We start from the raw sequence: 25856 nt of genomic DNA, 5'->3' as shown, positions 1-25856 counted from the left end.
AAAAATTTACCCAGGTTCCCAGGCTCAAGGGGCTTGGGTCAAAATCAAGTTCTAACTCTTAACCGAGCTGATTTCTCCTTCCCTTTTGATTCATTACCATAAAATGTGAAAAACCAATCATTCCTGTGGACATTGCATTAATATGACACGCAGAATTAAAACCAAACTATAGACACCGTAAAATGTTTAACAGATGGTGCATGACCCCACTGCAAATGTCCCTTGAATGAGAAAGGAATGCAACTAGGTTGAGGGGGCCAATACTTTCCAAACATTTTTCACATTTAATGGAGGCAGTAACTGCTTCTGAACTGAGAAGAAACTATCAACCATCTCACAAACAAAGAGGCAGGAGGCTGTTGTGAGCTGCATTTGGAAAAAATAATCTTTACCACTCGAGAATGAGATCGAATGAAGAAAAATCTTGCTCGTAATTGGTGGCTTCTTTTTAATTAACCAGGCCAATTTAGCACAGCAATCCATCACTTTAGTTTTTAAATTGTCGTGATCTCTTAGAGGGGGAAACTTGGACATGAATTCTTGGCTGACCACTTTGGCCATATGAACCATCCCAGCCACTTCTTCCCTCATTACTCTCTTCTTGGACAAAAGAAAAAAAAAATGAACTTACTGTTTACATCCTTCTCTGTGAAACTTGAAGTGATTTGACTTTTCTGACAACTTCAATGTTTCAAACACTCTACCTTGGATCAATTATAGGAATGAAGACTAAATATGAGTCTAAAACAAGAAATAAAAGTACTTCCCCACGCCAATTTATAGAAGGAAAAGAACAATGTGGCCCAATCCAACTGGCAGACAGCAGCCTAGGGAATCTCCTACTTGCAGAAATGCAGAGTCATGAGGTCCCTCAAGTGGGCCGATGGCCCAGGATCCAGTTAGACAAATGGGAGCGTGGGCTCACAACATTTATTTCTTCAAGAGTGACCTAAACATGCAATATTTATCATCCTTTCTGGGTGGAATGGGGAACAAGCCAGCCATTTCAAATAGGTCATGACTCATGGGTTTTAAAAAAGCAGAAATTCCTATTGTTACATATTTTTATAAACGTTTAAGAAGTGATAAAACAGCTGCTGCTGTCAATAACCTACACAGAATATACGCCTATAAACATGCCCTCCCTCCACTGCCAAAGCTGGTGTCAAGCCAGTGTTATTCTACCTCTGGTTACAAGGTTGGGGCCCTAGTTTCCTCAGGATCATCAGTATGTGTGATAGTTCATTTTTAGGTGTCAACTTGACTGGATTAAAGAATATTTAGAAATCTGGTAAAGCATTATTCTGGGAGTGTCTGTCAGGATGTTTCCAAATGAGATCAATGGGTGAATGTGGATGGGCTACACAAGGAAGAGTTCCTCAACGTGAGGGGGCACCATCCAACAAGTTGGAGGCCCAGAGAGAACAAATACAGAAGGTGGACTGGTCACTTCTAGAGACTTTTTCTTTCGTTGCTTTGGATATAATAACTCAAGGCTTGCCTGCCTTTGGACTCCAGGACTTACACCAGCCTCGTCCCTCTCCTTGTTCTCAGGCTTTCTGCCTTGAACTGAGAGTTATACCACTGACATCCCTGGTTCTGAGGTCTTCAGACTTGGACTAAGCCATGCTACCAGAATCCCAAGTTCTCCAACTTGCAGATGGCTTGTCATGGGACTTCTCAGCTACCATGACCATATGAGCCAATTCCATGATATAGCCCCTTTTATATATCTATATACATATTCTATCGTTCTGTCTCTCTGGAGAACCCTAGCTATCCAGAAACAGTAGATATGGGAGCTGACCGACTTCTAAGGTGTCCCCCAATGGTTCCTCTTCTTGGTATTCATACTCTGTCATCTCTATTTGAGTGTGGCTGCACCTAATGATCAGCTTTTAACCCACAGAATATAACAGGGGTTACAGGATGTTCTATCTGTGATTAGGTTACAAAAAAATAGTGACTTCCAGTTTGCTAATTTTTTTTTTAAGCTTTGAAGAAGTCAGCAGTCATGTTGGAGAAGCCCAGTGACAAGCTGTAAAAAAACTGAGGCACTCATTCCAACAGCCCTTGGGAAACTAGATTCTGCCCACAACTACATGAACTTAAAAACAAGTCTTTTCCAAGTCCGACTTTCAGAAGAGACCCCTGGTCTTGGCTGACACCTTGACCACAGCCATATGAGAAACACTAAATAGCAGAGCCTTAAAGCTGTGCCCAGTACCTAGCCCACAGAAACTGTGAGATAATAAATGTTATTTTGAGCTGCTAAATTGTGGGCAACTTGTTACACAGCAGTAGATAACTAACCCAGAAGGCAATCCAGGGCCTGGGTTTGCATCTGATGCACACTGCAGCCAAGGTACCCTGCTCTTCTCCTCCTCAGCAACAGCTGATAAAACATCTGATAAGGTACAAGCTCCCAGAGGGCAGGGACAGGGTCACCTTCATGGTTCACCATCGTATGTCTGCTCAGCAACCGGCATTTGGTAGGGACTCAATAAATGTTTTAATTGATTAACAATTTCAATTAGACTGAGGACTAAAGAGATAAGAAACTTTCACTTTCAGTTCAAAGTGTACAGTATTTGTTCCTTAAAAAAGAAAAGGAAAAAAAGAACAAAACCAAAAGCATGGTGGCCACTTGGATGGAGAGGCAAGTTGGGCACGTCCCGCTCCTGGCTGAGCTGTCTGAAGCTGGACAGCACTGCTGTTCCTCCCACTCAATGGCTCATCTTTATGGTGCTTGTGTCCTTAAAGGCAGAATCAGAATCCCAGGGAGAAGGGGTATTCCATGGGAACCTGGCTCCACTCTCCCAGAGTACATGCAGTTTTTGCCATGGCTCAGGCACTTCTTCCCCTTGACCCACCTTCATTCCTTCTTTACTTGGCAAACTCCTAGTCATCCTTTAAAACCCAGCCTGAAACCTGCTCCTCTGGCTCAAGTTTCTCTGGCCCTGCTCACTCCCTGGTGCCTTCCCTCTCCCTCCCATTCTGCTCTTGCTGAGCCTACAGGACCATAACAAACCACATGCCTGTCTCCCCTCCAGCCAGGAGCACTCCAGGGCTCAGAACTGGGGGCATGCACTGAGCTGTGACCAGGCAGACTGGTTCCCCCCTCTGAGCCCAGAGAGCTACAAAAGGTCACCATTTTCACACTCTCTCAGGCCTCCAGTGTAGAGGCAGGTCTAACCTTCCCCAGAATAAAGAACAAGGGAGAAGCAATAGGAAGACAGCTGATGAGCAGAAAGTATCCTCCTGAGCAAATGTTCCAACCATGTGAACTTCAGCAGGGGGTGGCCAGAGACAGAGGCAAGCGGCTGTGGAAACACCTCAGCAGATTGAAGGGTCATTGGTGCAGTGGGTCTGACGGTAAAGTAACTGTGTCATCACTGGTTTGTGTCTACTGTCCTTGGATCAAGAGAAAACAGCCCCTCCATGAAATGTGGAAACTGGTAGGTAGGACATTAGGAGGATCTACTTCAGAACCAGAGTGGATGGACTCCTGAGGCTGGAAGATGCACAGCCATGGTGGGGCCCCAAGAACCAAGGGAGCTGTATTACCATGTGCTCCGGCAGCTGGAAGCTAGGACTGTGGGAGGGACTCCCGGTCAGCTCTTCTCTGACCAGGTCATACTTAGAGAATCAGAATCACCCTGAGAACTCCGCAAGAGAGGTGTGGAGATCAGGTCAGGAAATGCGATCAAGGCGAGCTTTGAAGCATGATGATCTTTGGGGACAAGAAGGTTAAATAAGCAAGATATAAGGCTGCAATGGTCACACAACTGCATTCACACTCACACACACACACACACACACACACACACACGTACTTCAAAAAGTTTGTGGAAAATGGAAGAGGTTTTTCTCAGTACAAAAATTTCTAAAACCCATGCACAGTTTTTTAATAATATACATTTCCATGAACTTTGTGAAGACATCTCCCCCCACCATCCCCCCCCACACACAGATAGATATATAGATCTCCATAGCAAAGAAGTCTAGAAGACACCAAAATATAAAGAGTAGTTATCTGGGTAACAGATTATAGCTGTTTGATAACAATTTTCCTTTCTGATTTTCCAAAATGTCCACACAAACATGCCTTAATGCTATAATTGGCACAGATGTACGGTATCTGAGGAAGGAATCAGGAATCCATGCTTCTCCTAGCTTCCGGGGGAGGCCAGCAATGCTTGGCTCTTAGCGGCATTCTCTCTCTTCACATGGTGTGCTCTCCATGTCTTAGGGTGGGGCAGGGTCTACCCTAATCTAATATGACCTAGTTTTAACTTGAGTATACCTGCAAAGACCTATATTCAAATTAGGTCACAGGTACGCATTAGAATTCCCTCACATCCCTTTGCAGAGACATAATTCAGCCTGTAACAACATGTGGTTAGCCCCAAGAAACATGAGACACACAGGGCTGGGCCCCTGTCTTTATGTATCTGGTAGGACTCTCATTTTGAAAGGGTTGGACTTGGTGTGTATGTCTCTGCAGAGACAAAATGGACCAATAAGTGGATATTCCCAAAAGATAGACCTGGTCTCCAAACAAGAGAGCTGTCCTGAGCATGACTGGCCATCGTGGGTAGGGCATGCCCCTATCTCAGGGGGGCTAGACTAGGCCTTCCCGCCATCTCTGAGGTGGTGGTATTTTTTAAGGTCCTGGGAGCCCTGAAAGTCTGTGATCCACACAGGCAGGTGTCATTAAGATTTAAGAATTGTGGGGCCAGGAGGTGGCATGGTCATTAAGGCACTGGACTCCCATGGGGCTGACTGTGGTTGAAGTCCTAGACTAGGCGGCTTGCTTTCTCCCTTTCACACACTCTCTCTCTCTCTGTCTCTCCTGGTGAGCACGCATGCTCTATAGCAAATTAAATAATAATAATAAATAAATAAAATAAAATAAATAATTTTTTTTTTTTTTAAGAAATGTAAGCATCACTTTATGCTGACCAGGCTGCTACCATGCTGTCTGTTCACTATCACACCAGCCTTGTCTCGTACATACTGGGCACCCCGATCTTAAGTGCAAAGCACTGTAGTCAGACATTTCTGTATCTTCTGGTCTCTCCAGGAAAGATGGGGATGCACGTTATGGGCTGATAAGGACAAAGGCATAAGCCAATCGGGAGACATGGAATTCCAGGAGTTAAACCACACAGAGGACCCCAGCACTCCTAATTCTAAGGGTGTCTCCCAAGTCCTAAAGTACCCAAGGAACCATCCCATGTCCCTAGGTCAAACCTGACAGAGGCTCAAGGCCCAAAGACCAGGGTCAGACCAGCTAAGAACACAACCAACAATTTGTTTAAACACAGTGAGAACCATCCCAAGAATAACATTTACATAAGAAATAGCAGCAACATTGCAAGTCAAACTTGCTTATTTATTTATTTTTTAAAGAGGCAAAATCTTGTTTGTGATAAGAAAGAAACACTGTTCTTCAACAGTGTCTTTTCCTGACACCCCAGTACAAAACATCTAAAACCACTCACCTCTCCACAGGGTCCCTGAGCATCACAATCAGTTTGGCGTTTGGCTGGAAGGCATGGATGAAGTCCTGGGTCAGAAACGGGGGCTCACCATCCGTGCTGTTGTCATAGAAGAACATCCAGGCATTGTTGTCCCACATGGTCGAGGCGCTGGCCTCCCCTGGGAACAGAAAACACTGCCGATCAGCAGGTGTGGGTTTTAGGCCCCCAGCAAGGGGGCAGTGTTTTGACCTGTGTGTGTCAGAGGTCAAACCTGGCTCTGGTGCCTTCCTCCTACATAGCCAAAATGGGCAAGAAGGGTCAGTCACAGATAGGAAGAGGACTGATGCCTACCCTGCCACAGTGACACCCACCCCTACCCCACCCCAGGACGCTGTCGGGAAACTCAGATGATCCACACGACACTGAGTGCCCCTTTTCCACCAGCTCCTCTCTCCAGGGTGGGCAAAAATAAGACCTTTACTAGCATCTGATCTCTCAATTTCACAACATTTAACTTTGCTCACAGTACAGAGCTCTGGGGCATTTTGAAGACGCACTGAGAATGGGGCCATCTAATATGATGGTTTCCTTCCTTCAAGAAGCATCAGGGGGGGACCAGCAGTTAGCATAATGGCTGTGTCACTGGACTCCCACGTAGTCGACCACGGTTCGCGTCCCAGACCTGGTGGCTTAATAACTCACGCCGGTCGCATGTGCGTGTGTGCCCAAGATCCCGAGAGGAGAATGGAGGAGAAGGGACTGCAGCGTGACCATCCCCCCTGGGGGGTGATTTCTCACTTTCTGTCTCTCTGTCTCTGTCTGTCTGGCGCGCGCATGCGCCCTATGGTGAAAACCTCTCCAAAAAAAAAAAAAAGCATCAGGGGCCAGCAAAGGCTAACGGGCTCTCAGCCTCGGGCTGTCTCCTGCTCAGCCATGTCTCCATCATCCACAACCTTCTTGCATCGCCCTGCACAAAGCTGGCACTCTTCAGCCCTGACCGGGTGCAGAGGATCTGGGTCCTGGCTCCTGCTTTGTTACAGCCCACCTGACCAAGGGTAAAAATGATACATGCATTACAAGACGACATGGCCGAGGCACAGGTATTTCAACAACACAGACCCTGGTAACTGAATCAATTGTCTGATTTATTTTTTCTTTAAGACAGTCTTCGGGGATTGAGAAAGAAAAGGCAAATGAATCTAACAATCATTTCTTCACTCATTTCCTGACATTTGGCATAGGACTCTATGATACATCTCAAAGTCACTTTATTCAGGGAAAACCTGAGCCGAAAGACTAAGCGTCTTCAGAGAGAACCGCATCACAGTGATGCGAGAAGTTGGCAGGGCCCTGTGTGTTCTGCCGGTCTGTAATCACGTCCAGGAGAACATTTCTGTCCTTTTTTTTTTTTTTTTTAAAGGCAATACTCTAGGGTACAGAAAAGACAAATCAATCAGAAGTCCTTTGAAAATTCCACCCACAGTGAATAAGGGAATATAAAAGCCAAGTAAAGCATCTGAAACTAAATTGTCACAAATGCTGTCAGATTTCAAAAATGAACTAGTTGTAGAGCCACAGAAGCATTTGTCTATCTACTCGTCTCTCTGTCCACCCATCCATCATCCAGCCAGGAAATACTATCTGGTGTCCAATCTGTGTCCCGCATTTGTGCTTGGTACGGGGAACAGAGGAGGGAAATGAACGGGACAGGAACCGGCTCCACACCTCACAGTAAGGGAAGACAGACAAGTCAAGGAGCGATCAGGATGCCATGTGAGGGTGCTGACACCAGGCAGGGCAGGCTGCCTGAGAGCAGAGGCAGGGCCATCCCATGGGTCCAAAGCCCGGGACCCATGGGCAGGCCACCTGAGTCCTCTAGCTCTGGCTGTGACTCTAGCTGTTAGCACTGATGACTGAGGAAAGGCCCTTCCTGACCCATGAGCCCAAGATGCTGAAAGACCCTTCCACCTCTGCCAGGAGGAAGAGCTGAAGCAGAGATGATCCCATCTCAAGGCTGGGAAGAGCCTGGAACTAAGCTGCTCCAGTGATTCCCATTTTAGAGATTCGCAGAGAGTTCTGGAACAGAAGACTGACCTGTCACGTGGCACAGCTTGCTGGTTGAACCAGCAGGGCTAGATGCCAGCTCATCACCTGCTTATTATGCCATTGGGCCAAACTCACTTTAAGTAAATAAAAGCATGGTAATTTTATTTATTTATTTGGGTCATTTATAAACCTAGAAGGTAGGTAAAATTAGGAAACCAAACTAAGGCTTTCCTTTTTACTCATCATCTTAGTCTCTGTTTTCTGGCCCTTTAATGCATTTTTTTTTTTTAGCTCTTTCATTAAAAACAAGAGATTTTTCCAGAGGCATATGGTATGGGAGTCACAGTTAAATGTGTTAGACTTATGATGTGGGGTATTTAGACCCTCAAGTTTACCAACTGAAAGTGGCTCCCAGTGACTTGATTTCTTTTTTCTTTCTTTCTTTCTTTCTTTCTTTCTTTCTTTTTTTTTTTTTTTTTTTGAGAGGTTTTAGCTATATGGTGTGTGCGCTCACCAGAAAGACAGAGAGAAACAGAGACAGAGACAGAAAGCAAGAAATCACCCCTCGGGGGGATGGTCACACCACAATCCCTTCTCCTCCATTCTCCTCTTGGGATCTTGGGCACGCATGCACATGCACCCAGTGTGTTTTAAGCCACTGGGTCCGGGACTCAAACCGTGGTCGACTACATGGGAGTCCAACGACATAGCCATTGCACCATCTGCTGGTCCTGTGACTTGATTTCTTTGAGTTAAAAAGAAAAAAAAAACCACATAGGGCTGGATGATGGTGCAATAGAGTAATATAACACTCTGTAAGGCCACATGGGAAAGTTTCAGGTTTCCATCTGGAGACCTCCCTAAGTACACCAAGCATGCATCCCTGTGACCTGGGACTGGCCAGAGCTGGGCATGGATGGTGGCATAAGGGCACTGTAAGGGGTGCTCATATCTCTCTATCTCTCTATGTGTATCTCTCTTGCTTATGGAAGAAAGAAAGAAAAGTAAATAAATAAGGGCTTAAGCACATCAAGTCTATCCCGTTGGACATGATAACCATAAAAAGTCATCTTTCAATGGTTGATGACTAATCTTCTTAGTTGTTAAAAAATTTAATTGGGACAATAAAAATATAACACAACTAGGAAAATTAAAAACTCTGGGTTGTCAGAAAAGTCATGATGCACTTTCGCATAGAAAAATATGTCATGACTTTTCTAATGACCCAGTAGATCATTGCCTCAGGTAATCAACTTAAGCAAAGTATGTGATTAAATTTCTCTTTTTCAGATGGTAAAATACCTTCAGAAAGGTAAGTGGATAAACATCTTCTAAGCTGAATCCAATAAAAAGAGTTACTTAAGATGAATAAGTGTAACATAAAGCCCAACGACTATAGTTAACCATGTTGTAGTGTATTCTGGAAATTAGCCAAGATACATTTCAGGTGCTACTACCACACATGCAATTATCTGAGGAAATGGCTGTATTAACTCACTCGATTGTAATAATTATTTAACTATATGTATCAAAACATCATGATTTACACCTTAAATACAGGCAATAAAAATAAATTTTAGAAAGAGTAAACACATATGTTTATTTATATAACATTCTTGTAAATTTTTAAAACAAATGATTATTAATGAAATGACACTATTTTGAATGTCCAAAGGGAGTAGGCTGAGAGTGACCAGAGAGTGCTAGGCTTTTTACACAGCAATTAGCCATAGGTAACGTGTTAGGGCTGAGTCTATTTCAGGAGATCTGCCTCCAGGTTCATGCGGTCATAGTGACCAGGGATTATAAAAGCCCCAAGAAAGGTCAGTAGGTCGTGTAGTGGTTACGGCACTAGATTCTCACGTGGGATACCACAATTCAAGCCCCAGACCCAGCGGTTTGAAATTCCCACCAGGCACATGTGCATATGTGCCCAAAATCCCAAGAGGAGAATGGAGGAGAAGAGACTGCAGGGTGCCATTCCCCCTGGAGGGGTGATTTCTCATTTTCTCTCTCTCTGACTCTCCAGTTAGCACACATGCCCTTCAGTGAAAATCTCTAAAAACAAAATTTTAAAAAAAAAAAAAACAAGCATTAAATCAGTAACTAATCAGTTCACTGCATTATGATCCCTTATCCCAACTTAGACCAGTCTACCATAAGAATTCAAGTAGGTCTGCTTAAATTTAGAAAAAAAGAAATGACAATGTTTTAAAAAGCCATTTCAGGAGCTAGCATGTGGCATGGTGGTTAAGGCAGATGGATTCCCACATGGCTGACCGTGGTTCCCATCCTGGGTGCGGTGGCTTGAAAATCACACCAGACACTTGTGCATGCATGCCCAAAATCCTGAGAGAAGAGGCGAGGACAAGGGATGCAGAGTGGCCATCCCTCCAAGGGGGGCAGGTATGATTTCCCACTTTCCCACTCTCCCCATCCCCTCCATAGTAAAAACCTAAAATATTAAATTAAAAAAGCCATTTCAGCTGCTCCTTGAGTTTTCATGGAGTTAGAAAGTAAACTAAACATTTTTGATTTATTATTAACTGTACGAGCAATGTGAATGTTTTTATGTAGGGAAGTAGAGCCTCAAGAGAAGTCTGTAGCCAGTCTGTAAACGTTCTGCAGGAGAAGCAAGGCGAGACTTGGCCCAGAGCATGAACTGAGACTCCAAAAAGGCTGCTAGCCCTCCCAGAGCTACGCAGAAACCGTACCAATGAGGATTTTGCTCATCTGGACCTGCTCCTTTGCAGAGCCGGCCTGCAGTCCTTGGTGGATCTGGTGTGCGGCCAAGTCAAAGAGGTCCAGATAGTCTTCCACAGGGTAGCGGTCTCGCAGTCCATCTCGCAGGCGGACGATTCCTATGAAAACCAAGAAGCAGGGGTTACTGAGGACAAAGTTGCCACTGCTGGGGTAGTGGCCTCTCAGAGAGGGACCAGAGAGGGACAGAAAGCCCAAGGGACCCAGCTGTAGCAGTGAAATCCTTAGCCAGGTAAGCTTCAAGAAGGGGCTCTGGGGACAGGGAGGGTTCTGCAAACTGGCTGCCCTCTTTCAATGAACGCATGCTTCAGTGGGTGGAAGATGCCACCACTGAGCTGGGCAGTGGCAGCTAAAGAAAGGCACACCTATTTAAGAGCTGTAAGTGTGTCTACTTGAGGGCCCAAGAGTTTGGGGCTGGTTAATGTGTGCACCAGGCGAGACCCTAATGTGGCCCAGCAACAATGGCATCCAGGGCACAGGACTGCGTCAAATCAGGCAAGGGGACAAAGAGCAACCAGTCAGGAGGGGCAGCACCCTGTCAACTCAGATGCCGTCTTCCTCATCAGGGCCTCATCAGCATCTCCCCGACCTGTTTCACCAACCAGCCTGACCATCTGTCCAAACAGTAAGGGGCCTCGATCACCCCCCGGACAGACACAGATTCTAGTGTCAGCCACATACAGCTCAAGTTTGCCCCTTGCCTTAAAAACTGCAGTACATTTCCCTTAAAATTGGAGTACATTTCACTTGCAGACATTTTACAAACACACTACCCAAAGCCACAGCTACTCCAGTCAATGGAAAGTAGAAAGAGAACCTCTACACTCAAAACAAGGAGAGTTCAAGGTGACACTGAAGACTGCATTCTGGGGGCACGCCCCGTCTTCCGTTGTTTCTACCAGGCAGAAGCTGGTTTCCATTAAGGGAACATAGTGAGCTGTGAAGGGGAGAGCACCCTATTGCAGACCGCAGGTTCAGACAGGTCTGGAGGGGAGCACACCCTATTACAGGAGGACAGTTCAGACACGCCTGGCAAATGTGCAAAGACATGAAACCTCGGTGCCTACCAGCTAAACTACAGAAGGAACATTTACACTTTTGTTCACTCCAGGGTGAACATCAAAAGGATGAAATCAAACATTTGTCAGGAAACACATTAAGAGCTGTTGTAAGAAAAACTTTCAAGATTCCCTTCTAGGCAATTAGGGTCTGTTAGCAGAAAACGCCCTCGTGGCCTGCCCTAACATTGGCGGGCAGCAGGCCATGGAGCAGCCCTTAGCTCCAGTGACCAAACGTCTCCTGGCAGGAGGAAAAGGTTGCCGAGAGGAAACAGTGACCTGAGGGCCACAGGGTGCCTGGGGCTGGGCTGAGGCAGAAACCAGCCTGCAGGGAGGGTTGCAGTGTTCATGGTCAACCCCATGGCAGAGAAGTGCAGAGAACAGGATGTCCAGAATTATCCGTGTAGTTTCTTGCATCTCTCTCTCTCTCTCTCTCTCTCTCTCTCTCTCTCTCTCTCTCTTTTGCCAGAGGCATTTTCGGTCATCAGTGAGAGAGAGAGAGAGAGAGACAGTAAGAAAGCTCCTCCCATGGGGCATGACCTCACCAAATTCCCTTTCCCATCTCTCCCTCCTTTCAGGATTTTAGGCACACCACACACACACACACACACACACACACCTGGTGTATTTCTCAAGCTGTTGGGTCCACGACTTGAACTGCATGGTTAGCCATGTGGGCCCCAGCTGCCTTAACCTCCACACTACTGGCTGGCCAATTTCGCACAGTAAGGACACATGAGGCACACACGGCAGGTCAGTGAGCTAAGGCCTGAAGCAGCTGGCTCCTGCAGGTGCACGGTCTCCAGCCAAAATATGTGAGAGCTGGAAGCCAAGGACTCCAGACCAAAGTGTTCTATCTCACTGACCCAGCCACCCGGCACTTACAGCTCACTGCTGGGTCATGTACCAAGGCTCCCCTGGGCAAAGAGCTGCCTGCTCTGTACCTGTCCCCTCACCCTGCACATAACTAGCACTCAATCAGTGCTCACTGGAGCTGGCACCTGGGTTCCAGACCCTGTTGGGACTTCGCCCGTGTGCTGTCTAGTGACAAGTGAATCGTCAAATGTCTGTGCCTCAGCATGTCTTCTCGTCTCACCTGCCCTGCCTCCCTTGCCTCATCCTTAGCCCTAAGATGTGAGCCTCCCAGCTCACCACTAGCCCTAATGTGTGTAAAGAAATGAGTGAATGAATAAAATGAGACAAAAGCCCTCAGACATGGTACTTACCAAACCGCTTCCGAGTCCACCAGTGTGGCTCCTTGATGGCAGAGAACTTCACCTCTGGGTGCAGCCGGAGGCGGTCATAGAGGTCGGTGGTCCCACACTTGGGCTGCCCGATGATATAGAAGTGGGGGAGGCAGCGCAGGCGGAAGTGCTTCCCATTGGCGTGCAACAAGTGGCCCCAGAAGGCCTTGCGCAGGACATCGAAGGTGGAGCGGAACCGCTTGGAGTAGAGGACATAGGAGTTTGTCAGGTAGGGGTCAGTGGTATTCCTCCCTGAGAATTCCTCATACCAGCAGGGACTCTTACTATTTGGAAGGAATTTATTGGGGATTATTGAAAACATCTGCAACAAGGAAGAGACAAAGGAGAGATGAACCAAGGAGGAAAAATCAACAAAAACACACTCTAACCATGGTGTGATCAAACCCTAATACCGATTACAATGTTCAAATCTGAAACACTGTATGACAATAATTTTAAAATAGACCAAGTAAAATTTTAGAGACAGCCAATGACTGTTTCTTTCCCCGCCCCTCCCCCTGCCAAAAATGCAGAGAATGAAGATGTAAGTTTAACCAAAATCCATTCTCCCACGCTTTATCTTTACATCTACACACACACAGCAATCTAATTAAACATTTGAAACCACTTTACCAGTTATATGTTTAAATTGCCATTAGAGACAAAACTACTCCTCATGACAGAATGGAAATAGGAAATCATATTGAACCCCAACTTCAAAATTCCAAATGACAGTGATGTGCAAAAGCAACTTTAACTGCCATGACCGTATTTCAAACAAGACATCCTGGCACACATTGTGTGTGTATGGGGGTCCTTAAACATTTTCTAGCTGTGCCACTCATGACAGCAAATTCCCGTCTTCATGTTCCATAGCATAAATAGACAGTACTCTCTCAGTGCACTCTGACCCACAGGCTGTCAGATTATGTTCTGCTACATCAGAGAAATGTTTTGTCACTTTCCTTCAGTGTTCTCAAAGATGGTGACCGAAAAGGAAGCCTCCATTTTCAAAAATCAGTTGAGATGAACACAAAGTTACTCACATGCAACTCTTGCTTCTTGAGATCTTCCAAGTCTGGGAGCTGTCTGGTTGTGAACTCAATCCTGGCTGTGATGCTGTTGATAATTAATTTAATGCTTGGATAGTCCTTCACATATGAAATGTTATTTACAGAGGGTTGGTGATGATGCTCTTTCATGTCACTTGGGTTTTCACCATCCATCAAGCTAGGATTGCTAGGGAAGCCTCCATAATGGAAAGGCGATGAGATCAGAAGCTCTTGGTGGGCCCCAGAAAGAATGTATGAAGCCATCACCAAGGTCATTATTATCAGTCCAAAAACAAGGCTACATCGCTTCCCCTTCTTAAAGCGCAAAAATCCACCCCAGCTGTCATTCCCTTCAGTCCTGACTTCGAGAACAGCAAGCAAGTTCATCTGCTTACTGTCCACGCGAAACAGAATTTTGTTTTCTCCCTTGCAAGTAGGGCACGCCTGGTGACAGTGATGGGGGCCTCCTCCTCGGCAGCCGATCTGCGATTTGTGTGTGTCGTCAGGTAACAACTGTATGCAGCAATTAACACAGTGCCTCATGGTAGTGCCCTTGGACTGTAGGCTTACAGAGCCATGGGCAAGCCCCAAGGAATCCAGATGCCTGCAAGGTATGCTGGAAAACCTTAAGGACGTCTTGCAATTACATAAGATGGTTGAAAGGCACAAATACAAAAATGAGCAGACACCCAAACACTAGGGAATGAGAAAGCACGTTCTTTGGTACGGCTCTAGAAGACACCAAAAGGAAGTGATTTCCAACTGTCATGTTCTATAAGAGCCACTGCAACCACGGAGAAGGCCGCGAGTTCAGGAGCAACTCTGCCTGCCCTTCAGGTTTTTCCCATGGCACAAAAAAAAGTAGGAGAATTCTTGCTGGAGAACATGGAAACACACAAGAAAGCTGAAGATATCATGGTCTTCTCAGTGCCAGATGGATCGGCATGCCACACATGGAGACATTGCAACGATTTCTATGTTTATATCCCGAGTTCTTCTGGAATGCTGCCTCTTCATGGAACGCAAAAGCTTAAAAATGCCAGACTACCTGAACAAAAGGAAAAGAAGCTTATTATATTTTACGATAATAGCAATCACCCAGGGACCATCTTCCGAGAGAGATAGGTGTCCATTCCTCTTTTCCACTTCTGTTTTCAGTCAAGACTGCTCAGTTACAAGCAAGTCACAGAAAAACATATAGATCGGAGGGCGAGGTTCCAGGTGCTCGTCCTGGGGGTTTAACCTCAGTTCCAAGCACAACAGCACCACCAGCACATCAAACACCTCTTATGATAGGTCTTCAAAAAGTTCTCAAAACATGCAAGTAGGAAAAAAGCCTGACACCAAAATAAATCTACACTTTAATTCCATTTTCCATCAATGCTCTCAAAGTCCCCTCATAAATGTCCACAACCCCACATGTCCTCTAAGGCCTTTACTTTCAGTTATGGGATCCCCAAATTCCAGGATTTTGCAGTCATTCTCAGATTCATGCATGGTCAATACATAGAAATTTGAATGACAAGTTGAAATACCAGTGTTTTTAAGTCAAGGAAGAATCTGAAGAATAGTAAGAAGGAAAATGGTTAAGATGAGAACAAGCAGAGAAAATCTATTTTTTTCCTTCCTAGTAGCATCAGTAGTCTCTTACCTAGAGCTAACCTTTATTACCAGTTTAGGAATCAAAAGTTAATGAAAATTTAGAAACAATGAAATGATCCTCTCCTTCAGCAGAGTCTATCATATGAAAAACCATTTGACTTTAAGTTATTAAGCAATTAAATCCACTGTACAGCATTCCCCTGAGTATCATAACACTTCAGACCCTAAAATAATTTTTCACTTTCATCATCCTGGGGAAGACATGATTCTTAAAAATCCATTAGTAGAATCTTGTGGTTATAAAATGTATTGTTGCCCAAATGACATTTCTCTGTAGATGTCATAAAAAGAGGCTCGGATGAGCATAAAAGGAGACCTGCATGGTTTCTAGCAGTGATAGACCAACACTACTTATATGACTTCGAGAAGACATCTGATCTCTCTGAGCTTTGGTTTTCTCACCAGCATAATTGGGTAATAAGAGCACCTCCCTAATGAGTTTGTAAGAGGTTACTAGATTAGCTAAAACATGTAAAGAGTTTGTATAATGCCTAGCATATATTAAGTACCCCATAAAATGTAGATAACAATAATAATAATACCATCACTAATGACTAGTACTGTTATAATTTTTGTTTTTTAATTTTGCTACAGGGCATGTGTGCTTGCTGGCAAGAGACAGAGACAGGGAGAGAGCGAGATAGGGAAAATGAGAAAGCAACCCCAAGGGATGGCCATGTTGCAATTCCTTCTCTTCCATTCTCCCCTCAGGATTTGGGGCATGCACACACAGATGTCAGATGTGTTTTCTCAGGCTGCTGGGTCTGGGACTTGAACTATTCCATCAGCCATGTGGAAGCCAGCACCTCAACCACCACACCACTGGCTGGCCCATGATTATGATTTTTAATTGTCACTGATTTTTGAATACCAAAAGTATTTGAAATCAAATATTGGAATCTAAAAGGGGAGATCCTATACTACATACTTTTCCTCACCAATTGAGAATTACCCATGGGTGATAGATTCACCTATAACTCTATACACACACCCAGAAATGATCCTTACTCCCCAGAAGATGGTATTTACTAGCCCTGTATTCAAGCCTCCATGTATTGGCTGAAAGAACAAACAATCAGAATGCAACAGAGGAAACATTCACTTCCTTTGGACTGAAAGTCTACATTTTCTGGAAATATTAATATGATGGACAAGACATAGCCAAGCAATATTTCCCAAAATGTCTTTCTGTCACAAAATGTTCTGCATGCTGTCAGTAAATGTTTGCCAGACAAAAAATGTTCTGCATGCTGTCAGTAAATGTTTGTGTTTAAAATCACTGGGAAAAAAAAAAATGGGATGGACGAAATTACATAGGATTCTTTATAGTAGGATTTTTCAGGGTCTTTAATACGCTAATAAGTCTTGTGGATCCACAGGAGAGAAATAGAATACACAGAATTTGCAAAATATAATTGGGCAAGGAATTTTCACCAAGGGCTCAAAGAACCCATTTGAGAAATGCTAGTCAATAAAGTATGAGATAGGAGTCAGGCAAAAGCGTGGGACAGTTCAAAGAAGGGCAGCAGAGGGGCAAGTGTGGAAGGAGACTGCTCAGGAGGCCAGGCCAAATATTTTGGGCTCCCCGCCCCCTCCCATAACCCTTAGGGCAGTTGGAGGGACATGTCAAGAACCACAAGGCTCAAACAAATCTCTGCTTCAAACTTGCTCAACCGCCCCTGACCCATCGCTTGGTATAAACAATTCTTCCAAACCAAAGAAACAAAAGGGCAAGATCCCCTACTTGGAAACTCCATCACTAAAGCCAAGAAAACATTTTTTCACATGTCGAGGACTAGGCTAAAGCCAGGTTCAAAATGAGACTCCCACCAGGAGCTCAGCGGGCAGTGAGTTTGCACCCTCTGTCTTTCTGCTGCAGAAGGTCTAATTAGATCCTTTAAAAAACAAAACATGGACTTTGAAGCTCTGAAGCAAGAATGTACATAATCTGGACCCAACAGAATAAGCAAAACATTCCTGAACAATAGAAGAGGTATTTTATTTCAAGCAAAGTAAATAAATAAGCAGTGTCAGTAGAGAAGAGACCAAGGAAGGGACTTCCCAACAAGGACAGCCAGAGCATTGTGTGCGGGGCAGCGGGCACCCTCCTGCCAGACAGGCCACTCGGAGACTCACTTTTTTTTAGAGAGAGATTTTTGTCATAGGACCATGTGATAGACAGACATGGGATAGACAGACACAAGCAAGATATTATCCTCTGGGGGAGGTGATGGTCACACACCAATCCCTTCTCCTCCATTTTCTCTCAGGATTTTGGGTATGCGTGCACCCATGCCTGGCGTGAGTTTCAAGCCACCAGGTCCAGGACTCAAATTGTGGTCAGCCGTGTGGGGTTCCACGGATGTAACTGCGATGCCATCTGCTGGCTCCTCTAGTCTCACTTCTTAAATGGAAAAAACTGGGGAAACCATTTGAAGTGCCTTGAGAGTATTAGGAGAACATTCAGATACAGTGTTTTCCACCTCCTATCATCCATCCATCCATTCATTCATTCACTTATTAATTCAACAAATAGCTTCTGAAGGTTAACTGTGCGCATCACAAAGGACTATCGCTATTATAAGTTTTAACTGTCAGTGACTCTGGTGGGCCCTAGATAGCGTCAGGATGGGGACTGGTCACCAGAAAGACTGAGTCTTGGTTAAAATCTTGGAACTTTCAGCCCTCTCCTTTTCCCCCTAATCTCTAGGCAGGAGAGAGAGGCTGGAGATTAAGTAGATCACCAGTGGCTGATGATTTAATTGATCATGGCTCTATAATGGAATCTCCTAAAAATCCCTAAAGGACCAGGTTCAGAACTTCCAGGTAGGTAGACACGTCGAGGTTTGGGAGGGTGGCATACAGGAGAGAGCATGGAAGCAACACACACCCCTGTCCCCGTCACCTGCCATACGCCTCTCTCATCAGCTGCTCCTGAACTGCACCCTTTACAATAAACAGAGAACCTAAGTTAAGCACTTTTCCTGAGTTCTGTTGAGTCATTCTAGCATATTATCAAGCCTGAGGAGAAGAGTGGTGGAGCCCCTTTTTTGTAGCGAATTTGAACAGAAATGTTGTCGGATACTTGTGACTAGCATATGAAGTGAAGACCGAGCCCTTAAACTTGCAGAGTTTGATGTGAACTCTGGTAGCTGGTGTCAGAACTGACTGAACTGCAGTTCCCCTGTGGTGTCCGGACAAGTGGAGAATTGGCTGGTATTGGAAAACACCTGGTGGGGATGGGAGGGTGCGGGGAGGCTCTCTCTCAGAAAACCGATAAAACTATCTTATGTTTCTTTTACCAAAACATACAGCCACTGTACAGAATGTATAATTCACCTCAATTGCCCTAATTTGAGCTACACATTGCATTCGTGTATTAAAAACTCACATTGTGTACTATTTATGTGGACGACTATTGTGTATCAGTTATAATTTTTTATAAAATACTAATCTTATGACCAGACGAATACATTGCCTGTGCCCTCGTAAGTGGAGTTCTGAGGCTTCAAGATCAACCCTCTCCTGACAAGCCAGGGTGCCATAGGGTAACCGAGAGAAAGAGGCCTTTTCCCCACCTGAACCTTATCTTCTACCAGGAGTTGTGGACTGCAGGGATACAGATCATAAAGAAGTCACGAATGAATAAGAACCTCTGGCACTGAGAGCTAGAAAGAACACAAAAAGGGAGAAAATGATAGAACCATGAAGACAGGGTTTTTAACACCACAAAGCAGTATAGGGCTGGATCCTGCTCTCCAGGCTACTCTGTGCACGGCAAGACAGCAGCACCCCTGACCTCCACTTACAGGTACTAGTAACACCACTCCCCAGAGACGTGACAACCAAAAACATCTCCAGACATTGTCCAACGTCCCCTAGAGGGCACGATCAGCCGCCAGCAAGAACTACGGCCTGCGGAAAGAAGAGTACTATCGGAAGTGAGGCCAGGAAAGCCCTCATTTCAGAGGGGGCTTTTGAGCTAATACCTGACAAGAAAGAAGCCAGTCATGTGCAGAAAAGGGGAAGCCGAAGCCCTGTGGAGAAAAGCTGAGGGAGTCAAGGTCAGGAGGACTCCTGGGAGGACAGACCCTCGGGGGCATGAGGCTGGCGTGGGGAGGAGGCAGGAATAGACACCACAGGTGATTGAGGGGGTGAGCTTCGTCCAAGAGCAAAAACAAAGGCAGACTTCACAGGCTTTCGGAAGGATCTTTACAATAAGTACCACTATTTAATAACGTAACTCAGGGAAGAAAAAGCCAATCACTGCAACTGTATTGGAAGCAAAATGGATTGCAGTTACATTCTTTAATTGGTCTTTTCCATTTGCCACGAATTTTCCCAAGAACAGTTATTCAGAAACCTAACACGCACACTGTTCTTTTAAAAATCTGTACTGTAGGGGCCAGCAGTTGGTGCGCCCGTTAAGGTGCTGGACTCCCACATGTTCAACTGCGGTTCAAGTGCCAGACACAGCCACATGAAAATCACACTGGGCGCATGTGCATGTGTGCCCAAAATCCTGAGAGGAGAATGGAGGAGAAGGAATCGCAACACAGCCACGCCCCATGGTGGGCAATTTCTCCCTTTCCCTCTCTCTGTCTCTGTCTCTCTCCAGTGAGCACATATATCCTGTCAAAAAAAAAAAATCCTATAATGTATGCCCCTTGCATTCTGCCAGTCTGATTGTCCACATTTTGGTGCCAGTCAACTCAGATGAGACAGGAGCCGTGGTACCCCATTCACTCAGGGGTAGGTTTCAGTTAGATGGCTCCCAGCCTGGGCTCAGTTCTGTGCCCAGTGGATGCAGACTACAATGTGGGAACCTGGGACCACTAGGAGAGATCAGATAACTGCTCCCAAAATAGCAAGCATTCAATTACCCAGCCTTGCGTGCCTGCCCCCTATTAACCTATGCACCCTGAGCATCATTAGCAAGCCATTTATAACAAAACTGTAATTGAGAGCCCCAGAAATACCACTTTAGATTAAGTAATTGAATGCCCCCTCAGTGCAAGATCGATAAAGGGCATCCAATTTCACCCTAGGAAAAACTTATTAAATTATTGTAGCTATACGCTGATATAGCAGAATAAAGACATATGAAACTTCAAAAGAAATCTGGAGGAATTTAAATAAATAGCTTCATTTAGGTAGAACATTTACATCTGCCCTCTGGGGAGAGAGAGAAAAAAATAGCTAATTATATTATTTTACTTTTATCTTTTGAGGAAAAACATTCAATGGGTCTTAATTAACCTTTACTAAAACACAAAGCCTTCTTCTGATTAGTATGTCTGACTGCTGACATTTCTCTCTAGGCTATGCATATGGAAATACATTTTTTCCAAGGAATATTCATCAACAAGTGGAAGAAGGAATCTTTTTTTACATTTAGCTCAAAGATGTCATAACACGGTCACTGAGACTAGAAGAAAGCTAACAAGACAGGAGAGTTGTGGACAATCAATCAATCATGGGTTTCCACCTTATTCCTGATGCTTTATGCTGTGGATCACATCACAGTCAATGAACAGAATAAAGCTACACCCCACAATCAATGCTCACTGGCCAACAGCACATGGAAAGGGCACATTAGCCAAATTCACTTCTGCCTAGTGGCCTAGACAAGGCATTTAAGTTACCTAGGCCTCTTTATCCTCAGAAGTCCCTGTCGACAAAGATCACACACTGCACTAGAGTCAGAGTCCGAGTGCCAGGGCCAGGCTGTCCAGTTGTGACCTTGAACAAGACATTACACCTCTCTTCTCCCCATCTCCTCGGGTGCGAACTGGGAATAATCATAGGACTGCTATCACATCACTACCGTGTTATTAAGTGAACTAATATGCATAAGGTACTTACAAGAGTGTTGGCCCCTAGAAAGTGCTCAGTAAATGTTAGCTACACACACATAGTCCTGGTCCACCTAAGTACTTAAACAGTAGTTGATTACTTTTTATGATAGATTGCATATTGGTCCCCATTTTTTATCCTCCATCTGCATGCTCCTGGCCATAAGCATGACTTTGTGTTTCCTTCAGCTGAAGAACTGGACTATTTCTCCATCTTTCGGTTTGAGTTAGGTGATTCATTTTGGACCATAAAATGAAGTGGAAGTGGCCACATGCCAGTCTTGAGTCTAGGCCCTCAGACATGTGTCCACTTGCCCTGCTCTATCTTTGCCATTGTCGTGGGCACTATGTACTTTGGCCAGGAGTAGGATGAGGTTGAGCGAGACACAGCGTGGAGTCTGCCCTGGATGGCTGATACCCAGCTGACCCCTCAGCTAATCCCTACAGACCATAAGACAAAGAGTAAAAAGAATGCTGTGTAAGTCACGGAGTTTTGGCATGGCTCTTTACAGGAGGAAAGCTAACTCTTTTACAGGTTACAAACAACAGATGCTACTATGTTAAACTAGTGTAATTATAGACTTGTGAGTTCCAAAAAGCGTGTCCACATGAGCAAACTGAGTCATGAGCAATTCGGGCCAAGGCAATGCATTCAAAGATCCAGTGGATCAACTAAATCGGCATTTTGCCTTACAGAATCCCTCAGCTAACACCAGAAGCAGATATGTCAAAACAAAGCTGGAAACCCAAAGGAGAGCTATGCCCAAACCAAGACATGTCTGCCCCAAACCTCACACACAGGTTATTCACTAACAAAACGTGTGCCCATGAAAAAGCTACAGCCGTTTTCTGTTTTAGTTATCCAGACAACCAACCCCACTGTCCGCCACCTCCTGATGAAGAGGTCTTCCTCCTTGTCTCTTTTCAGAGTCACTGTCATTTCTTCCTTGCCTCCTCTCCCTGGACAAGTCCTTCCTGTAATCTGATATTTACGAGTTCCTTGCCAGATTTCATCCTTCCCCATACCTGGAATAAGCATCCATGTTTTGTCTGAAACTGGGATTCTCAAACCATGATCTTCAGGGTCTTCCCAGAGAGCTCAAAATGAGTGCCATACGAAACAGGCCGATTTCCCAAAGCTAGTTTTAAAGCATACTGACTCTGTATTAAGTTCGTTATCAACTTTATTTTTGTTAGTGACTACCTTACCTGCTTCACAGCATAGAAAGTATTGTCTAGGCTATTATTTCATTCCATAAACTCTACCCATAAGAAACAGGCAAGGTCACTGTGATCAAATGTCCTCCTTGGCACCGTTAGCCCGCTCATTCTCACATAATAGAACAGCGGGATGGAACAAAAATGGTTTGCAAGTTGACAGAATAAAGTTGAGAGGATCTGGAGTCAGGCAGACCTGAGTTCCAATCCAAACCAACTGCTTTCTGATGTCAGGCAACGACTCAGCCATTATCTGACTTGATTTCCTCATCTGTGAAATGGGGATAAAACTAGTGCATCTCCCAGCACGAATGCGAAGAGGACATGAGATAACATGCACACAATGCTTCACCCAGCATCTGACGCATAGCAAGCCTCAATAAATGGAATGTATTCTTTGCATTATTATCGGAAGGTTCTCACGGTCTCACTCCAGGGCTGCTTGCTTTCGATGTATATTCCATTCTAGGCAGAGGAGCCCAGTTTTCCTATTCTGCAGCTAATCTCAAGTAACGAAAGAGGAAAAGCAAGTGGCAGCTCAAGGCAGACTCACAGACACAGGAAGTAACACCCAACTTTTACACACACAAAAAAAAACCAAGTTATTAAAAAGCAGGGTCAACTGGGATCATTCAGGTGCCTCAATGACCAGGGTTGGTAGTTCTGAAGACCCCAAGACAGCTGTGGGTGCAACTCTAGAAAACAACCACCCTCATCTAGAACTTGTTTCAGTGCTTGACAGGGAAGGCCGGAAACATGCCTGCCCACAAAGGTCTCGGGGAAGCCCCACTTTGGTGAGAGGCAGTAGAAAAGAATGTAAGAGGGACCCCTGGGGATTTCTTCCACAAAGTCATTCACAATATAAAAAGGCTGGAACATTGTTTTGAAAATAATGGTGGGCATCATCAAAGCCCATATCCAAAACTGGGCAGGCTGCAATCACAACCCTGCGATGCAAACCTGTGGGTACATGCTTATCCACCCCTGCCTTTTACAGAGAGGAAACTGAGGCCCAATGTGGTTCTGTACTTCTTCAAGGACACAGAATTCATTATACAAGAGCAAACGATTCAGCTAGGGTCCAGATACTCAGGGGGAGCCTGTCTTAACCTCTATCCCTGTCACCTCGGATGGTCCAACAACTTGTCCAAGCCTGGGGAGCTCCTCCCCCTTCAGGAATTCCTTCCAAAAGAATAGATTTGTGGTCTCACACAGAGATACAGGACAGGGAAGCAGATGGTGGGACAAAACACACCACCTCCTTCAATATCCTTTGCGCCTTGTCAGCCTAGGGCGCAGAGTCTTAAACTGTCTCAATTCAGACTGTATTCATCACTCAGGCTTGTCTTCTCCAGCCTGCGAGGTGTAATGGGTGACAGGTACAGCAGCAGGATAGAGACAAAGACAGAGAACAGATGTGGGCAGCAGTTGGCCTGGTGCCAAGGTAAGGGCATAGCGAAGGAAGGGCAGAATGCACCAAGGGGCAGGGCTGGTTCCTGTCAGTCAACGCTGCAGCAGAGACAATGGGCAAGAATGCAAATGGCCCCACGTGCAGAGGGCTGGTCTTGGCACACCGCCCCCAGCCCTTTCAAAAGCCTGGGCTCTGTAGGACTGAACACGTCGTGGGCCAAGGCACCAACTGGTGGCTTCGATGAGATCTGTTTGAAACGTGAGAGCTGCAAAGCAGGCACCTTCCCAATAAGGCAGGGAGATACTGGCTATGGCCCCAGGTTGAGATTCCCTCAATGTGGCCTGGGTCCACACGGGATCACTAACCTGGCTGGTACCCCTGAGGAAGTCCATGATGTCTCTGAACTGCAGACATCCTGGACATGAAATACAGATTTCTTCTGATGAGTGGCCCATACTCTTTAGCACACATTTATCAAACACGGCTATGTGCTGAGCCTGTTTTTGCTAGGGTTAGGGCTACTTAAAAAAGAAAAAAAAAGAAAAAGAAAACACAAACACACACACACACAGCCTAATTCCTCTGAGAGCATTCCATCTAACTCCAGAACAAAGATTCCAAAGACTCCAGAATAACATCCACACTCAGAACTGTACACCCCATCTCAAGGACAGCCCCAAAACCCACTCCATCCTGGAGAATGTAGGAAAACCAGCTCTGCTTCAGGAAGCTGAAAAGACATCCCAGCAACAGCAGTGACTCTCTAAACCCATCTCCAACAGCCGAAGGCAGGAGGGCAAATAGGATCTTTCTTCATGCTCTCTGTGATAGGTTGCATTCTAGAAGGGTAGTCTGCCTCAGCTCCCTGTATGACAGCCCAATATATTGTCCGAACACGGCCAGATGCCCCAGTCTCTGAAATGCAGAATAATCAGGTTTCCTCAGCAAACCACAGGGATGGACTAGAGAGTGTCCATGCTGCAGTTGTCACCAATGGCTCCAATGTGTATAGGGGACTCTGAAGGTCTTTGTGACATGATCAATAATTTTCTTTTTCTGAAACCAACTAGGGGAAAAACTATTTTAGAGCATTCATTTTATTATTTCCCGTAGTAAATCAAATTAGGGTAGGTACTAGATTTTCCACTCAAGCTTGTCTATAATGTCTTCGGTCTATAATTTTCCAGTAAGGTAGAATCTACTCAAGATGCACTTGTGTGTTTTGCTGAGAATCCCATCTACCAAAATGGCTCTAAGCAGCTAAGCGACAACAGTCAAAACTATAAAGTATTTCAAGGAAGCATCTGGCCTTAGTTTCATTTTATGTGGCCTTGGTGACAAATACTCCAGTGTTTGCCATGTGCAGAGAACCATGCTGAACCCTTTCGTGATGGCCACCCTCCAAGATCAGCACTGTGATCTCCCAGTTACCTGTGGAAGACTGAAGCACAGCAGGGTTAAAAGCATGCCCAGAGTCACATGGCTAGCCAGTAACGGGGTCAAAATCCAACTGCAGGCTGCAAAGCCTGTGACCTTTCTAGAGCACCATGCAAACGAAGCTGTTACCTGCAGCTCTCGGGGGAACCTGCTCAGAACCTGAGGATCACAGAGTAGCACAGTCAGCCATCACCCAGCTCGTATCTCAGGAGAGGAGGCGAAATCGGACTCTAAGCTCAACCAAAGGAACAGGTCAGGAATGCTCAACCCTGAGTAGCACGCTGCTTTATACAGAGTGGGTGCTCAGGAAATAGTTTTTACATTGGTAAGTGAAGGAACAAACTCCAGAAAGCAAGTGAGTTCCTGGCAAATATCCAAAATAGGGTTCTCGTTACTTCCTAGCAACAGCAAGAGTAGCACCAGCTCTCACGCCGGGCACGTGTGCGTGAGTGCCCAAGATCCTGAGAGGAGAATGGAGGAGAAGGGATTGCGGCGTGGCCATCCCCCCGGGGGATGATTTCTCGCTTTCTGGCTGGCTGGCTGGCTGGCGAGCACACACGCCCTATAGCCAAAACCTCTAAAAAAAAAAAAAAAAAAAAGGGAAAAACCAGCAAAAACTTCGTGGGG

At 45.3% G+C, this 25856-nt stretch overlaps 1 protein-coding gene across 4 annotated transcripts in view; it reads right to left on the bottom strand.

Annotated features, from left to right (window-relative positions):
- CHST15 (carbohydrate sulfotransferase 15) overlaps positions 1–25856 on the bottom strand; it is a 99257-nt gene that overhangs the window by 29405 nt on the left and 43996 nt on the right. For all 4 annotated transcript variants that reach the window (XM_014586079.2, XM_014586080.2, XM_014586081.2 and 1 more), the window contains exons 2-5: positions 13641–14694; positions 12577–12916; positions 10247–10393; positions 5508–5664 (exon numbers count right to left, since the gene is read on the bottom strand). In XM_014586079.2, coding sequence (XP_014441565.1) covers positions 5508–5664; positions 10247–10393; positions 12577–12916; positions 13641–14189 — 1193 coding nt within the window. In that variant the 5' untranslated portion in view covers positions 14190–14694. The remainder of the gene's footprint in view (positions 1–5507; positions 5665–10246; positions 10394–12576; positions 12917–13640; positions 14695–25856) is intronic.

This window comes from Tupaia chinensis, unplaced genomic scaffold, assembly GCF_000334495.1.
Source record: "Tupaia chinensis unplaced genomic scaffold, TupChi_1.0 Scaffold000113_1, whole genome shotgun sequence".
NCBI classification, from domain to species: domain Eukaryota; kingdom Metazoa; phylum Chordata; class Mammalia; order Scandentia; family Tupaiidae; genus Tupaia; species Tupaia belangeri.
Note: the sequence above shows the minus strand (reverse complement) of the source record. Positions and strands in the feature narration are given on the sequence as shown.